General features: G+C 45.8%; 1 protein-coding gene across 3 annotated transcripts in view; it reads right to left on the bottom strand.

The window, feature by feature from the left end:
• Nucleotides 1-15,662, bottom strand: part of ZNF592 (zinc finger protein 592) — a 43,793-nt gene that overhangs the window by 18,015 nt on the left and 10,116 nt on the right. For all 3 annotated transcript variants that reach the window (XM_051628297.1, XM_051628299.1, XM_051628298.1), the window contains one exon: nt 896-1,074. In XM_051628297.1, coding sequence (XP_051484257.1) covers nt 896-1,074 — 179 coding nt within the window. The remainder of the gene's footprint in view (nt 1-895; nt 1,075-15,662) is intronic.

Raw genomic sequence — 15,662 nt, 5'->3', positions numbered from 1 at the left:
CCCCTTCAAATCAGATCCCACATAAAAAACCCTAATCTGCATACAATTAAACTCAGAATCAGTTTGTTATATGTCTCTTGTCTTCACAGTTGAAAGAAAAAGCCCTTGAAAACCTCTGTGTGATTTCAGAGCAAACCACACAGTGGAGGACTCCTAAATTTGCAGACATCTTAAAAGAACAGTTCCAAGAGCAGAAATTGCCTTTAACATTTCAAAGGATTTGATGGCAATTGGAGAAAAAACAGAACTTTACGGAATCTTAAAAGGTCACCTACTTTCATCTCCCAAGCAAATAATCTGTGTCTTAAGAGTTGTGCTGCAGCTGAGGTGATCTAAACATTCCAAGGAGGAAAGGCTTGTAGGGAAAAGTAATGTTTTATTAAAGCAATCCATTTGGTTGGAGAAAAGACAACACACACACATACACACCACTGCATCCAGAGCCTTGGCAGCCTTCCTTCATCTGTCTCAGTTTGTGGGAAGTGTTTGGAGAGATGTAGGGGCATACAGGAAAATAATCTATGCCCTTCTCATGAAGGCACACCTCCCTCGGTCCATTATAACCAACATGAACGTAGGTTCAAACCTTAAAGAGATTTAGAGGATTAAGATCTACAATCTTGCTGCTGTAAATAACAATCCTGAGATGCCCACCTGCAACTTGAATTCCACAAAGTGTCTTTTACCTTCAAGCTGCCTCAAAATAAGTTCTGCTCTTAAATCCATTTAGTAATTCCCCATTTCAAACGTGTCTTGTCACGCAGAAAACCATGCCAGGCCTAGACTACGTCCTCTTTCACCTCTGTTGTAAGGGAGACACTTTTCCAAAGATCTAAATCCCAGTTTCAAATTCCCTCTTGCCATTTCAGCATGGACCCTCAGAAGCCACACAAACCTGAAGGCAACTTTTCGGGAGTAATGCAGGCAGTTCTCCTTCACATGGCTCTGGAAATAGGCCGAGCGGCAGACGGCTCCGCACTCTGGGCAGCAGTAGGGAGACTTGTGAGCATGAATCCTCTGGTGGGCACAGTAACTGCACTGGTTGGGCAGCATCATCTGGCACACTTGACACGTCTAAGGAAAGAAAGGTTACTTTAGTTAGTTATTCTCTATTTGTTTTCCTTCCCCCTAATTCACTGTAGAAAACTTTCAGCTTTCGAGGAAGCTCCAGCACATTCCTCTAGCATTAGTGTTAACTCCATGAAGCTCTCTGGCCAGCCCCCTTAGCATGTTTTTCCACAACTCTAACAACTTCCACAGTTAACCATTCACCATGACCGTATCCATCCTTAAACCATGTCCTCTGTGCTTTATTTCCACTTTTTCCCCCTAGAAAAATAAAGCAAAATCTACCTCTCAGCTCTGAAGATGTTCTGCTTGGTCACTGCTTTAATTTCTGCTTTAAGGCACTTGAGAAAGAAAGCACTTCTCAACAAGTCCTCATCCTGCATCAAAATCACACCAATAAGGCAGGAAATCTCCATTATATCTGGACCCGAATCCCTCCCTGCTGAAAGCAGCGCAGTCCTGACATGGGGCAGCCTTCCCCTTAAAAACCACAGTTCTGTCTCTTACAAAATTCTTCTGGACCAGATGAAATCTGAATTTTCAAAGACCACAAACCATGTGTGCAATGACACGCTTACAGAAACTTCTTGGTAACTAATAATGATGCAAAGACTCTCTCCCTGTTTCAGCATCCTTTATGAAATCCATTTTTTTCCCTGCCCTTAGAAGGGCCTCACTTCCTAGCAGTACAGCTTTGCAGAAGTATCGTTTACTTGACTCACCAAGTTTTTTATGTGGATGTATCATCCCAGTTTCAAGAGCTGCCAAATCTCTGCTCCCATTCACAGGTGTCTCTGTATTCCCTCAAAGCCCAGGAGCAGCTACTCATCCTTTATAGGACGAACATTACATGATGCTGAAGCAATAGAGCTAGAGTAGACACCAGCCCTCCAGCCCTGAGCCCTCTAGGAGCTAAAACTCTCTTCTGGCCTTAATAAACACATGCAAAATTACTCCTCTGCTCCTGACTCCAGTTTCAGAATGAACTACAGCAAGCAGCTAATTATGGATTGTCAAAAGAGATCATTTAACTACATCATTCCTTCTGCTACTGTTAAAGAAGATTACAGGGTTCATTAGATCAGAGATGGTGAGAAGCTGTATCAGAGGGTATGTCTACATGGTCCAACAAAGCTTTTACTGTAGCATATGCCTGCACAGATGGACCAAACCCAAGTCCTGCAGACCTCACCACTGGCAATCAGGGTAGAAACCTGGGACAGAAGCCCCTGAATCTGACAAAAAAAAAATAAAAATCAAATCAAAGGCCAACTCCATTTTCTTTATCATTGCTATTTCATGCAGCATCTCTGCGATGCTCCACCATATAACATCCATCAGGGAACTGTCAGAAGCACTGCAGGCCACAGAAGATATAATTTATAATAAAATGGAAAACTACGACAAATCTGAAAAGGTTTATGGTGTGCAGGGAAGAAAAAAATAGGTGCTCAAAGGGGGAAACTCCAGAAATTGCCTCAGACACACGATCTGAGATATGTCGCAACTTCAGTTTAGAGGTGAAAAGGCTTCCCCAGGAAAAAGGAATGGGAGGAAGAAACTGTATCACAGGACCCCATGTATGCACCACCATGCAATTCAAATAAACTCAAGAGTATTTCAGACACAGAGAAGCCCCCTAATTTCAGCAAAGAAAACCAGCGCTATTCAGCCCTGGTCTGAGCCGTGGAATATAAATGAGAAAGGGAAATAGAAAAATCCACAGGACCTCTCTGCGAGCAGCTGAGTGGGACCTTAAATTCCCTAAAGCTCTCTCAAATCTCCAAATACAAGCTATGAGAAGAATTTATTGTTCAGGGTAGTTTTATTGTACTTGATGGCAGCATGACCAGCAGGTTGAGGGAGGCGATTCTCCCCCTGTACTCCACTCTCATGAGACCTGACCTGGAGCACTGTGTCCAATTCTGGAGCCCCTATTATAAGAAAGATATGGACATGCTGGAATGTGTCCAAAGAAGGGCCACGAGGATGATCAGAGGGCTGGAGCACCTCTTCTATGAAGACAGACTGAGAGAGTTGGGGTTATTCAGTCTGCAGAAGAGAAGGCTCTGAGGAGACCTTACTGTGGGCTTCCAGTATCTTAAGGGGGCGTATAAGAGACCTGGTGAGGGACTAGGGGGAGTGGATCAAAACTAGAGTTGGGTGGATTCAGATTAGACATTAGGAAGAAGTTCTTCACCATGAGGATGGTGAGACACTGGCCCAGGTTGCCCAGAGAGGTGGTGGAAGCCCCATCCCTGAAGTGTTGAAGAACAGGTTGAATGAGGCTCTAAGCAACCTGGTCTAGCAGGAGATGTCCCTGTCCATGGCAGGGAGGTTGGAACTAGACAATCTTTAAGGTCCCTTCCAACCCTAACAATTCTGTAATTCTATGATTTTTTTTTCCAACTAGGTTTTGATTTACAATTGGAAATTTAACTTCTTAGCCTTGTTAAAACAGGACTCCTCTTGCTTTAATCCTGGCTAGTATTCAAAGCAGAGTCAGCATAAACACAAGTTGAAAGCACCTTTGCCCTTGTAGCTCAATGAAAAAAAAAATCTCCTCAGATGCTGCCTTGTCAAAGCCAATTTGGTTTTGATTTTAAGACAGAAAATAGACAGTACGGGGCTCCACTCCTCCCCAGCATGCCACATCACCCTCCCCAAAGGCACCCTCAGCACCTTGGCAACCAGCACATGTAAAAAATCTACTTTTTCACTGCTTTGTGGGCTCATGCCAGATAAAAAATATGCCAAAATCACCCAATACTGAATGGGCTCTGTGCCCAGGCACTGCTGCCTGGGGATGTGCAGGCTCTGGCAGAGGAGCACTGAGCTCCTGGCACATCTCTCACTACATGAAAGGCTCAGCAGGGACCAAAAATATGATAACGTAGGGCAGAAAAGTTTGGGTGACAGTTAGCAAAACTAGTGGTTATCTTCTTCAGGCTTCACAAGAGCAGGAAGCCTGCCAGACAGTGTGTACACATGATACGGAAATAAAAAGCAAGAGTTGGCCAGGATAAGGCTCAATAGACTTATTGCATCTGCAGATGCCACGGAGGGAGCTGGAAGGATTCCCATGTTGACACCATGCTCTGCAGGGGGGCACAAAAAAACAGCCTTTGAGTTCAGATCATCTTGTGGAAAAGGCAAGAAGTTAGGGAGTAAACAGACAAAACAAAGACCAATGAGTCACATGACAAGTTAGTAAGAGTAAGGAAAACTATCAACTTTTCCCTTCCTGCTTAGTAGAATCAAAGAATTGTTGGAAGGGGCCTCTAAAGGTCATCTAGTCCAATCCTCCTCCAATAAGCAGGGACATCTTACACTAGAACAGCATGAACCCATCCAAGCTCTCCAAAGGAGTAAAAACCCATGTGGGTAAGGAAGATATGACCTGCAGAAGGGTCACTCTAACTGGATTTCCAAGCCAGCTTTGAAACATCCTTCACCAAAGGATCTGAGGGCAACTAAGCTGCTGGGGCATACAAGATGAAAATTTTTGCATGGATAAATAAGCAGAGAGAAGGAACAGTCGGTTCTTTGGTGGTCCTCAGGAAGTTGTGCTGAGATCTGGGATCTTCAAAATAGTTCAAAGTATCTGGGAAGGAGTAACAAGAAGCAAAATGGCAAAGACTGATGATCATAACCCAGCAACTCAACATGTTACAGGCTGACCATGAAGACCTGCAAAAAGACCATAGAGGACGGAGTGACTGTGTAATAAAATGACCAGTTACCAGCTGAATCAACCAAGGAATACTGAAGAGCTGAAAAAGGTCCAGTGGAGGACAAAAATTGTAATCTTTATGCTCAATCTTTTCTTAATACCCGTACAAGATGCGAGGCCAGGAATGGTGCCAAGGGGAACTGCAGGAGGGTCTGCTCATCCATCTTACACCAGGAGCTGCTGCATTTGTCAGGAGCAAACAGCCAGCCACATTTGGGCTCCCCCACCAAAGGCTTCATCTTGGAGACTGAGAGGCTTTTTCTTTTGCAACTCTTCTGCTTTGTATGAGAAATTGTAACTTGGTTCCAGATGTCAAAGTTTTATCTCTCTCCTAGTTTTCCATGACTCTTCAAAGAAGTCTGGCAGCAATTTCAGACATTCATTAGTCAGTTATTTCTAAAGCATGTTACCAGGCTATGATTTGAGTTGTGTAACGTCTGTGTTCTTCATATACTCCCATAATCTACACTTTAATCAGGAGTTATTTGTTACAAGTTCGCTTTAATTCTGGTTTTCCCACCACATTTCATTTGGGTTCTTCTTCTAGAAGTCACATCCACACATGCACAAAAATGCTCAGACATCTCAGAATATTTTATTTTATTCCCATTTTTACTTATTAGCATCTTCAGAATGGGGATTAAAAAAATAAAAGAAAAAAGGAAATACTCACTGAAGTAGAGTGAAGGTTGAAAAAATCACACCACTTCAAACAAGTTAACCTATCAAACCCAATCCTTTGGCCAGGGAGGTGTTTGCAAGTCAGGAAATGTGTAGTTAATGCAGAGTTTTGCTCTGGAAAGTATCTGTGTAGAGGCAGAACCATCAAGCTGTCTTGTCAAAACTACAGACTACAGAATCACAGCATGTCAGGGGATGGAAGGGACTTCCAAAGATCATCAAGTCCATCCCCCTTGCCAGAGCAGGACCAAAACTAGGGCAGGTCACTCAGGAAGGCATCCACACAGGTCCTGAAAGTTTCCAGAGAAGGAGACTCCACCACCTCTCTGGGCAGCCTCGCCCAGGGCTCTGTCACCCTCACAGGAAAGAAGTTCTTCCTCATGTTGAGCTGGAACTTCCTGAGCTGGAGTTTGAATCCATTGCCCCTCATCCTGTCACAGGGCACAAGTGACAAGAGCTTGTCCCTGCCTTCTTGATGATCAGCCCACATGTATTAATAGATATTAATTAAATTCCCCCTCAGTCTTCTCTCTAGACTGAACAGCCACAGGTCTCTCAGCCTTTCCTCATAAGGCAGTGAGGGCACAATCCCCATTTACACACCCCTGAGAGAAACTGGGGGCCCAAAGCTCTTTCCTTTTAACTTACTCCTGACACACAAGTGGAAACGGAACCAGCTTCACTACAAGCAAAAAAACTTCACATCAGTTTTTGAGTCTCTTTGCTGTTATAGAGTTGAAAGACATTGGTGAAGCTCACAAATATTTAAGAGATGTCCCCACAATACAAGGATCTTCCTTGAAATGATTGTGATGGAGCTTCAGCTGAAAACATGAGGCTACATCAACTCTATGGGATGGGATCAGGGCTATGAAAAAGGAAAAGATTCATAAGGTCTCTAAATTAAAAACAATCTGTAAATTAAGAAAGAAAAAAACTACTAAGGAGTCAAGAGCGAAACAGCTAAGAGGGGACCAAAAATTGTATTTTCAGAATACAGAGGTTTTAAAGACCACTTGTCCTTGTCATATTCATACCAAAAAATCCCCCACCAGCAGTGCCCCAAAGCCCCACTTCTGCCCAAATCCAGCCTTTTCTGAGCTCTAATTTTTCTACTTTAGGCAGAGCTGCCGGAGCTGCTGATACTTCCACAGCCAAGGGACAACAGGTGGGTAGAGATGCACACAGCAGGGTGCTTCTGCTATGGTAAAAATTAGTGCCGAACTGCTACTTCTAGTGAACTTGTAACTTCACATTAGCTTTGACCTGGAGCTTCAGTGGGCTCAAGGCCAGCAACCTGCATCCCTCTGTGCAGAAGTTCCAGTGGGCTGTGCTGGGATGCGCTGCTCTAGCAGCACAGCTGGGCCAAACATCTCATCTCTGCAACTCCATGCTCCCCACCTTCCACTGTGTCCTGGTTTGAGCCAGGATGAAGCCAGTTTTCCTTTTACTGATTTTTTTTTTTTCTTTCACTGGTACGAGTGTTTGCTGGACTATGCTACAGTCAAGATCGAGACGCCTGGAGAATTCTTTTTTACTGGGTTTATTTCAACCAGCCAGGCGACAATGCTGCTATGCACTGGAACAGGCCCCCCAGAGAGGTTGTGGAGTGTCCTTCTCTGGAGACTTTCAAGACATGTCTGGATGCCTTTCTGAGTGATCTGCCCCAGTTTTTCAGTCCTGCTCTGGCAGGGGCGTTGGACTCAATGATCTTCAGGGGTCCCTTCCATCCCCGAACATTCTGATTCTGTGATAACTAAACTATACTGCCCATCAGGCTCTCCTAAATGAAGAGGTATCATTGTATTAGCATGTTCAATTTAGAGATGGAAAAAACCCTACAACAAAAATTCAAGATTATCAATTTGAAGAAGAAAAATCTAGAACCAAACTGATACCCTAAACCCAGTGTGTTCAAGTTTAACATGCCTAGCCCTAACATCAACATTTTATCCTAATTAACTCCTATACACTCTGACATTGTCATATCCAAGCACAACCAAGATATTTTTATTTCTTTGGTTCCAGTTGCCTATTTTAAGATATCAGCCTAAGGAGCGGTCGTGGTTTATGGCTACAAAGAACCCTGCAGCTACACACTCATTTATTCCGCCACAGTGGGACAAGGAAGTTAAAATAAAATGTGAAGCTCGTGGGTCAAGACAAGGCCAGAAAAGGTTCACTGACCAGTTATGGTCACAGGCAAAACCGACTCAATTTGGGGAAAAAATCAATTTAACTCTTCACCAATCAAATCAGGACAATGAGAAACAAAGCCAGATCTTAGAAACACCTTCCCCCGCTCCCCTTCTTCCTGGGCCCAAACTCCTTCACTCCCCATTTCTCTCCCTCCTCCCCTCCAGAAGTGCAGGGGACAGGGAATAGGGTTTACAGGCAGGTCATCACATGCTCTTTTCTGCTGCTCCTTCCTCCTCCAAGAGGAGGACTCCTCACACTCTTCCCCTGCTCCAGCCTGGGATCCTCTCATGGGAGAGTCCTTCATGAACCCTCTGACATTAGTCCCTCCCACGAGGTGCAGTCCCTCAGGAACAGACTGCACCAGGGTGGGCTGCCCACAGAGCCACAGCATCTCTGGGCATAGCCACCTCCCCTGGGGTGGAGTCCTTCACAAGCTGCAGGCCCACATCTGCTCCACCATACTCCTTCATGGGTTGCAGGGGGACAGCTGACATCTCACCACAGGCTGCAAGGGAACCTCTGCTTGGGCACCTCTTCTATCTCCTTCCTCAGTGACCTTGGTATCTTTGCTGGGGTATTGCTCTCACATCCCCCTCTCCTTTTCCCTGCAGGCCTTTTAGCAGTTTCTTTTTCCCCTTCTTTAATATATTAATCACAAAGGCAACACCACCTTCTCGATGTGCCTTGGCCAGGGGCAGGTCCAACTTGGAACCAGGGAAGCTTCTACCAGCTTCTCAGAGGAACCACCTCATGGGCCCCGTCCCGCTGCCAAAGCCTCAACATATGGGCCCAACACAGGAGCCAATGCCACCGAGGAAGTCTGCTTGGCCTTCAGTCTAAAGGACATGACCACAAGACACCCTGCAATTCAAAACTTCTCCCATCCATCCTCTCTTCTGCTACCTCCACCTTACTCCCCCTCCCTACCTCATGTCTATTCCTCACAGCCTCACTGTTGCATCCCACCTCCTCCTGTCACCTTGCTCACTGCCCAACACTCCCAAATCTGAGGTCCTCCTCAGACCTTCACCTAGGCCAACTCCTACTCACACACACCTCTTAATCATCCCAAGACATCACGGTGCTTAAGTCTCACTCGACTAAAACTTTACTCCCTGGAAATTAAAGCTTTTCACAGTAACTACAAAATACATTCCTGTGTATGTGGAAAAAAAAATAGGTTAAAGCACCAGTGTAGACCTAGAAACTTGCCAGTTTTAGAAAACAAAGTGGAATTGCAATGGAAAAACCCACCAGCACCACGTATCTTAGACAATGTCACATCAAATAAGCTTTTTTTAGTCTGTAGCTCTTTATGATCTCAGTTGTAATATCAAGAATTTCATTTTCTATGCCTGCTCTTCTGACTCACTGTACTGGGTTTATGTGGCAAGGTCTTGGTAGTGGGGAGCTGCAGGGGTGGCCCAGAAGCTGCCTCCATGTCAGACAGAACCAGCTCCAGCCAGCTCCAACATGGACTTGTCACTGGCCAAAGTTGAGCTCATCACCAGTGCTGGTAGCACCTCTATTATAATGTATTGGAGAAAGGTGCAGCAGGTGGAAGAGAGGAGTGAGAAGATGTGAGAGAAATAGCCCTAAAGACACCAAAGTCACTGAAGAAGAAGGGGGTGAAGGTGCTTGTGTGGGTGAGACCCCATGCTGGAGGCAGGGGAGGAAACAAAGGAGGAGGGAGCAGCAGAAACAACATGTGACTAACTGACCACAGGCCCCATTCCCCTGTGCTGTTCAGGGTGAGGAGGTGGAGAAATTAGAAGTGGAGTCCAGGAAGAAGGGAGGGGTGGGGGAATATTATTTTTTTGTTTTAATTTCTCATTATCCTGTTGTGCTACAATTAATTTGCAATAAATTAATCTCCCCAGGTTGGGTATATTTTGACATTGATGGTAACTGGGCAGTGACCTCCCTGTCCTTATTGCAACCCACAAGTTTTTTGTCCTATTTTCTCGCCTGGACGCATTGAGAAGAGGGAGTGACAGAGCAGCTGGTGGCCAGCCAAGGTCAGCCCACCACATCCACCAACAAACTGCTGTGTCTCTCACTGCAGCTTGAAATCTGCTCTCCCAGCTGCTACAACACTCCCTGGAGCATACTGTGGAGTTCTCACATCCCCCCTTGAGTCACCAGTATAACCCCTAAGGCTGCAGGCCACATGTCCCCTCTTCTTCTCATGATGGCAACGCTAAAACCCTCTGTTCTTCCCTCCACCCTGAAGGGTTGATTTCTGGCCCCCCATCTCACAGCCTTACTACCTTTGCTTCATTCTTCTCACCTTTCACTTCTCTGAGCCTTGCAGCCCCTCACAGACAGTACCACAGCTCTTCAAATGTCATTCTTGCTACGATCTTCACCAATTCCTTTGCTTTTTCACTGATTTCCTTCTAACTTGACCTATTGTTTATTTGTTAATCCCAACTAAAAGATTTCAGCTCCAGTGCCAGGGGGAAGATAACATAGTAGCCCCTTCCACTCACCTCTTCCAACAGCTTCTCTCCCACCATTACCAGTGGGTTCTTCCTTCCTGGGATTTCATTACTGGTTTGTGCCAATCTAATTAATGCCTGCCACCCGTGGGGCAGCCAAGCTCAAGCAATGGCTTGATGCCCAGGATGCCCAGGAACACAACCAGCTGGCTTTTGAACACTTCCAAGGATGGAGACTCCATAACTTCCTTGAGCAACCTGTGTCAGCACTCAGTCAACCTTACAGTGAAAAAGTGTTTTCTTATGTTCAGCGGGAACTTCCTATGTTTCAGTTTGTGCCCACTGTCTCTGGTCCTGTTACTGGACAGTACTGGAAAAAGCCCTGCTCCATCTTCTTTACTCTCATAGAATCACAGAATGGTTTGAGTTGGAAGGGCCCTTAAAGATCATCAAGACAACCCCCATGCGTGGGCAGGGACACCTCCCACCAGCCCAGGCTGCTCCAAGCCCCATCCAACCTGCCCTTCAACACTGCCAGGGATGGGGCAGCCACAGCTTCCCTGGGCAACCTGGGCCAGTGTCTCACCACTCTCACACTCAAGAATTTCCTCTCATATCTCACTTAAATCTCCCCTCCTCCAGTTTTAATCCATTCCCCCCTGTCCTCTCACTACAAGCCCTCGTCCAAAGTCCCTCCCCAGCTTTCCTGGAGCCCCTTCAGGAGCTGGAAGGCTACTATAATGTCTCCCCAGAGCTTTCTTTTCTGCAGGCTTAAACCCAACTCTCTCAGCCTGTCTTTGTAGGAGAGGTGCTCCATCCCTTAGACCATCTTTGTGGCCTCCTCTGGAGTGCCCATAGGAGCTCCACATCCTTCTTATGTTGGGGGCTCCAGAAATGGACACAGTTCTCCAGGGTTCACAGGTTTACAGGCAGGGTCTCATGAAAGCCAAGTAAAAGGGGAAAATCCCTCCCTTAACCTGCTGGCCATGCTGCTTTTGATACAGCCCAAGACATGGCTGGTTTCTGGGCTCCAGCACATATTGCTGGCTCCTGTTGAGCTTCTTGTTCACCATCACCTCAAATCCTTCTCCTCAGGGCTTTTCTCAAACCATTCTCCAGATTGTCCTGACCCAGGAGCAGAATCTTGCAGTTGGTCTTGTCGAACTTCATGAGGTTGGCACGAGACCACCTCCCCAGCCTGTCCAGGTCCCTCTGGATGACCTTCCTTCCCTCCAGTGTGTCAACCACATCATCCAGCTTGGTATCATCAGCAAACTTGCTGAGGGTGCATTCAGTGCCACTGTCCATGTCGCCCACAAAGATGTTAAGCAGCACCAGTCCCAGTACTGACCCCTGAGGAACACCACTGGTCACAAGTCTCCATCTGGACATTGAGCTCTTGATCACCACTCTCTGAGTATGACCATCCAGCCAGTTCCTTACCCAAAAAGAGTAATGACATCAGTTGCTCTTCCTTTTTGTCCACCAATGCCGTGACCCCACTGCAGAAGCCACCAAATTAGTCAGGCAGGATTTGCCTTTGGTGAAGCCATCTTGGCTGTCACCAATGACTCCTTTGTTTTCCACATGCCTCAGCAGAGCCTTCAGGAGGTGATACTGACTGGCCTGGCATTCTCTGGGTCTTAGTTTTTTTCCCTTCTTGAAGATGGGGGTAATGTTTCCCCTTTTCCACTCAGTGGGAATTCTGCCAGACTGCCAAGACTTTTAGTGACTTTGCAACTTCATTGGTCAGTTCCTTAAGGAGCTGCAGATGAATCCAGTCAGGTCCCGTGGACTTGTGTGCCTTCAGGTCCCTCAGTCACGAACCTGCTCTTCTCCTGCAGTGGGGAGATCTTCACAGTCCATGCCTTTGCCTTCTCTAACTTGGATGATGTGACCAGAGCCTTTGCTGGTGAAGACTGAGGCAAAGGAGTCATTGAGCACCTCAGCCTTGAGTGACAGGACAAGAGGAAATGGTTTTACACTGAAAGAGGGGAGATTTAGGTTACACATCAGGAAGAAATGCTTCACCATGAGGGTAGTAATGTGCTGGAATAGGTTCCCCAGGGAGGTTGTTGATGCCCCCTCCCTGGGGGTGTTCAAGGCCAGGTTGGATGAGGCTTGTGCAGCCTGGTCTCGTGGGAGGTGTCCCTGCTCATAGCAGAGAGGTTGGAGCCTGACGATCTTTAAGATCCTTTCCAACCTTCACCACTCTGTGGCTCTACAGTTCTATGTAACTGAAGCTCTGACTATGGCACCACTCCTGTAACCATTTGCTAACTTTCCCAATTCGGTCAGCCCTTTCCCTTTGACCAGAAAGATTGATGAGAACAGCACCTGTGCTCCTGAGCCCTTCACTGCTGCCCCCAGAGCTCTATAGTCCCTCCTTATAGTCTCCAGGTTACTCCTACCTGTACCACTGCTGCCCATGGGAAACAGTAAGACAGGATAAGTCGGTGGGCCCCACAAGTCTGTGTGACCTTTCTGTTAGGTCCTTGATTCAAGCCCCAGGTAAGCTGCAGACCTCTCTCGCATTAAAATACCCCCTCTTCCAGTTTTAATCCATCACCCCTTGTCATCTCACTCCCTGCCCTTGTCAATACAAGCTGTCCCACCACCTCTCTATGATGCCAACAAGATCAGAGCCCTGCAACTGCACACAGATCTTCAATCCCTTGTTCTTATTCCCCATGCTGCATGCACTGGCACTAGAAATGTGAGGACCACCTCCTCCTCACACCCTTTTGCCTCACTGGCAGGATTGAGCAGACCACCACATGGGCTCTCATGCTCCATCCCATCAACCTCAGAGCTCTGCAGATGGTTTTGATATTCTCCAGACTGCCCATGGCAGAATCACTGGTGCCCACATGGAAAAGGGGAGCAGGAGCCTTCCTCTTGATAGCAGAATACCACTTTTAGTATCAAGCCTCAGTACCCAACCAACCTGAGACAGACTTTGCCTTTGTCTCCAGTTGTCTCCTTGTTCTTGCTCTCAGCCATGTCTTGGCCCCCAGTTTGCACCCATGCTCATTCTTCACTTCCCACAAGCTGGTCTCACTCCCCGGGAATGCAGGATCACCAGGGCTAGGTGGGCAAGCACAGACAGGCCAGGAGGACAGGGTGGGATTGTCACCTTGCGTGGCAGCAGATGGCATGCAGGCTGAAGCAGGCCATGGAGCCAGAGCCCAGCTTTTCTTCCTCCCTGGCCTCTCCTCTGCATCATCTCCATCCTCTGGTTTTGGCCTCAGGGTACAAGCTCTTGCTACCACCCTGCCACCCATCTCCTTGCCTGCCCTCCCAGCAATCCCTGCCTGGAACTCCATCCCCTCAATGTGCTTTCATCACAACACCCTCCATCCCTTTGCTTCTACAAAATACAGAGGGTAAGTTTCCCTATAACACAAAATCCATCCTCACTAGTACCTAAGGACTGCATTCATCACCCTTGGTTTGGGAGAGGGAGAAAGTCAAGGGAATTTTTGTTTATTTCAATCCTCTTGTTTTCTAAATTAAAACACAAAATGCAGGATAGAAGGAAAAAAAAAAAAAGGAAGAGAAAAGTAGCAAAGATATGTCAGCTACCTTCCTTGCTTGCTAATCTGCTGCTGGGAAATTACCAGTGCAGCATGTGGTCCTACCACCTTCTGACAAGTTTTAGCCAATAAGATCTAAAGCATTGATTTAAAAAGGGGAAGGAAGAAGAAATAGAAACAGCAGCAATAAAATTGCTTTTAAATAACTCCAGTGTAGATGGTGCATAAACAGGATATATCATGGCTCACTGAAAAATTCCTCTTGGACAAATCAAGGTGACAGAAGAAGATTAGGGGAGAGAACAAAAGCACAATGGTGCAAGAAAATTCACAGGTTGTTAGTTTACATATTGTACTTTATTCAAGTTCATAGATATCTCAGCAAATTTTGGGTAGTCAAGTAAAAAAAAAAAAACAAAAAAAGAAGCATGAAACTTCTCTGGTTACTAGTAGATGGACAATTATGCCCAAGAGGGTCAGGAAGTACTTCGAATTCTTGCACAAGTTATTGCGAACTGGTCTGTCCTTGCCAAAAACCCAAATAAGTTCCATCTCAAGACCAGTGCCTTTTGTTCATTATTTGTGCTGCAAACCTCTTCCAGTATTCACTCCTCTGATGATTATGGACCACCCTCTAATTTTCCAAGTAAATCTACTTCAGTCTGCTCTTGCATCATTTCTACCCCTAAATTAAAAAAGGTCTTCCTAGAAACACCCCAGCAGATACCATGTGTCCTCTGTGTCCACTCTCACTCTTTAAGGAAAAGTACATCTAAAATGAAGGTATCAGGAGCTCCATGGGGTCTGTTTATCTCCTGTAATTTGATTCCAGCCCTGAAAAGGCTACAAAAAACTGTCTGATGCTGACAAATTACCCAGAGTGATCCCTGCAAGTACAGGAAGGACTTTTTTGCAGATTTCTGGTGGATAAAAGTGCCACAGCCCTCACCTGTGTGCTGTGCCTACTACAGTACTGAAGGAGACCCACTCTAATTCACCATGTCTTGCCCAAGTTAAACTCAAAGGTTTCTTCATTTCTCCTCAAGAGATCGTATTTCCATTTCTCATTCTTCCCTCACTTATTCCAGTTTGTCATTGATAAAACAATACATTCTTCTCAGATAGGTTATTTCTAGCAGCAACAGGGAGTATCAGCACAACCCTGATGGTGCTGCAGGTGAACATAAATCCCCTGCACTACTGTCATCTTGGTCACTACAAATCTTCTCGTTACCAAACACACACCCTGCTTTCCCACTGTTTCATCCCAGACCTAATCATCATCACTTTGCAATCAGCGAGGTCCTCCTGCAAAATACTCTAAAATACTCCAATTTTTCCAGGAATTCTTATTCTATTGGTTCAGCAAATTAATCCCCCAATGTCCTTAATACAAACATGAACCTCAGAGGTATCCTAAAGCCATCCTTAGGGAAGTCTTAAAAGCAAACTGTCTCCAGCTGCAGTCACTTCCCTTTTACCCGATTCTGCTCCAACCTCATAATTCAATTCTTCAGTACAGCCCTTCCTCACACGGCACTCTACTAATCATTCCACTGAACATCAAGACGTTTAGGATCAACCTATTTCTCCACTCCTAAAATAAGTTATGAAAGATGTATAGAAGATCAGATTAATTTGGTATAAACTGTACCTACTGCATCCTACTCTTTTTCCCCTCAAAAAAACCATCTTGCTCTAGACCATAACATCACTGTAGTACAACCAAACAGACCTGAAGTTACACAAAACATCTACTACCACCTTTTGAACATTTGCCCACATGCAGCATAGCTTCTACTTGGAACAAAATTCAACCTACCACATACTGAATTCACATCCTGCTTTCTTCTGGCAGGTCTGCACTTAAAAAGTAGCAAACAGGTCCCACCAAGTGACTCGATTCACAACCTAGGAAAAATTGCCTCGCTAGTTTCCAAAAATATCCAGTTCTCTCTGTTTCTGAAGTGGATCAGCTCAAGTGACAATCCCCATATCCTCTCA

Source organism: Apus apus, chromosome 10, assembly GCF_020740795.1.
Source record: "Apus apus isolate bApuApu2 chromosome 10, bApuApu2.pri.cur, whole genome shotgun sequence".
In the NCBI taxonomy this organism is placed as follows: domain Eukaryota; kingdom Metazoa; phylum Chordata; class Aves; order Apodiformes; family Apodidae; genus Apus; species Apus apus.
The sequence above is the reverse complement of the archived record's forward strand: the minus strand, read 5'-3'. Positions and strand labels throughout refer to the sequence as shown.